General features: G+C 38.0%; 2 protein-coding genes across 2 annotated transcripts in view; both read right to left on the bottom strand.

Annotated features, from left to right (window-relative positions):
* The window catches only part of NAEGRDRAFT_76558 (uncharacterized protein), a gene marked incomplete at both ends in the record, with an annotated part of 5,168 nt that extends 4,743 nt beyond the window's left edge, over positions 1–425 (bottom strand). Inside the window, one exon of the mRNA XM_002668479.1 lies at positions 29–425. Coding sequence (XP_002668525.1) covers positions 29–425 — 397 coding nt within the window. The remainder of the gene's footprint in view (positions 1–28) is intronic.
* A 655-nt stretch (positions 426–1,080) lies between these two features.
* Positions 1,081–1,536, bottom strand: NAEGRDRAFT_76557 (uncharacterized protein; the record flags this gene model as incomplete). Its single annotated transcript, XM_002668478.1, has 1 exon — positions 1,081–1,536. One exon carries the CDS (start codon positions 1,534–1,536, stop codon positions 1,081–1,083), a length of 456 nt encoding a protein of 151 aa, XP_002668524.1.
* Positions 1,537–2,348: the final 812 nt, after the last annotated feature.

The raw sequence follows: 2,348 nt of genomic DNA, 5'->3' as shown, positions 1-2,348 counted from the left end.
CAATCGGAGGGTATGTTAATGAAAGTACCTCTCTCATCAGCCTTTCGAGCCAACTTGGTAGCAACCCACTCAGTGACAGCTTTACAAGTAGATTCTGGTACTAAAGCAAAGTCCTTATCGCTTGTCATTATCTTTGTGGCAAGCTCAATACATTCTTCTTCTGTAAGGCCTTTCATTCTTTCTTCCTTAATGACAGTAACAATTCGGGCAAGTGTTAGGTTGTCGATTTTGGCACGATGGAGGTAGACCACGGACTCATCACTCAATCCAGCACCTCCTTCGGCTTTTGGTTTGCTAAGAAAATCATCTAACTCTTGAGTGTTCCACAACCGATATGGTTTAGGTGTCAACTTGGTGGCAACCCATTCAACAACAGTTGTGCAAGTAGTTTTCGGCACTGAAGCAAAGTCCTTACTGTTTGTCATTGTCTTGATGGTATGTTCGATACAACTGATTTCACTCTTTCCTTCTAATCTATTGTTGAAATATAGCTCAGAGCCAGTCCATCAAAAGCAGAATCATAGAGTGGTTTGATCTTCTCCTCGGACAAACCGATACCCCCTTCCTGTTTGCTCAACATCAACACAGCAGATACTTGTGCAACCGACCAGGTGTCAAAGTCTTTCAATGCTAGGGTGATGATGGATTTATTGTCTGGTGTCTCTGTTGGTGGCTTTCCCCCAAGAACCGAAGAACCGTCCCGTGTGAAGGATTGATTTTGCCAAGGACTTGTTGTATGAAAACATTTCCATTGATGCCATGAAACATTCAAACTATTATCTGTAAGAATTATTGATGATGATTTGATGATAGAGGGCACCACTTTGCGAGCATTAATCACTGCAGAAGAATGTGATTTTAATACAGTGTGGGTAAGCTTGCGCATTTTTTGGTTTTAAGACTAAGGAATGGGTTTTTGCTGCACTCACAAAACTCAAAGAATTGCTTAAGTTTCTTAATCTCATTCTATTACTTTGGAAAAGTTTCCATACTGATCCAAGAAGAATAGATGGAACTTATTCAATGAAGAGAAAGGAGATTACGATGGAAATCATAAGAACTTTACAGTTTGTTTGTTTATTATTCTTGTTTTGTTGAAACAGGTTTTGCTGAAATATTATCTTCACTGTGAAACAAGTAATGCCATGGAATGACCAAAGGCAACAACAACACCCAAATAGCAAAGAGTGTGGTCATGGGTTGTGGCACCTCTCTCTTCATCCACATGGCAGGCAAGGCAACCAACAACAAGTACAAACTCTTATAAATCAATTGATGAACGAAAACGATGGAACATTGTAATGGAAAGAACAATCCCAACATTGAAATGATGACAATGGCCATCCAATGACATCCAACAATCATTACTGCTATGGTACTTCCATCATCAGTAAGTGAATTCCCATAGAAGAGTTCAGATTGTGCCTGTTGAGGAAAGAATAGAGCGAAACAAGCCACATATCCTGCCACCATAATATTGGCAAGATACATGAACTTTCTCAAGAGAGGTGCAACTTCACACTCTAGATTAATCATATTATAAGGTTTCTTTGTTTTTTTTTAAAATCACTTTGGGAAGTTTTCTATTCTTGTGTTCATTAACGATGAGATTGAAAAAGTGATCGTATTTGAAACACTCGTTTCCAAGCATCGTATTTGAAACAATTGGAGGAGTTGGGAATTTTACCAATTATGAAGTTCTAGTTACTTCCTTAATGGAGAAATAAAACGCGAAAGATGAAAGAAAATTGTGATCGGCTTTATTTTCTAATCACATACTTTTCTAATGTAAACTAAAGTCGGAATCCTAAACGTTTACAAGAGCAAATATAAATTGTACTCAGTTCCTCCATCAAGGTTCACTTCTTTCTAATAATTTCTAAAATACTTTAATCAAAATGCAACCAAAATCCACCTTATTTAGACATGGTTCACCACTAGGCTGTGATGGCAATATGTTATCAGTCAACTCTGTGTCGCAACTTCAAACATTGTGCATCTTTGTGGCTTTTGCAATTTCATGATTGGAAAGTAGCCGCCAAAACATTCAGGTTCATTGTTGCATGTCGTGGTGCAAAACTAAACAAAAAGAAAACAACTCACAACACTCTCATTGTTTATCTGAGAGATTAGTTTAGTTTCGTAACGACTTGAACCTTGGCGTGTGAGCTCGCATTTGAAATAGCAACAGCGAAAAACGTCATCAAATGTCCTTTCACCACCAACCACATGATGTCATTACATCTCTTTCCTACAACATATTCGAAACTCTTTCCAACGATTCCATCATCATTAACAACAATACCTATAACAAATACTATGATAGTGCTGTGTGTCATCCACTCCTA

The sequence above is a fragment of the Naegleria gruberi genome (genome assembly GCF_000004985.1).
Source record: "Naegleria gruberi genomic scaffold NAEGRscaffold_195, whole genome shotgun sequence".
Lineage (NCBI taxonomy): Eukaryota > Heterolobosea > Eutetramitea > Acrasida > Naegleriidae > Naegleria > Naegleria gruberi.
The sequence above is the reverse complement of the archived record's forward strand: the minus strand, read 5'-3'. Positions and strand labels throughout refer to the sequence as shown.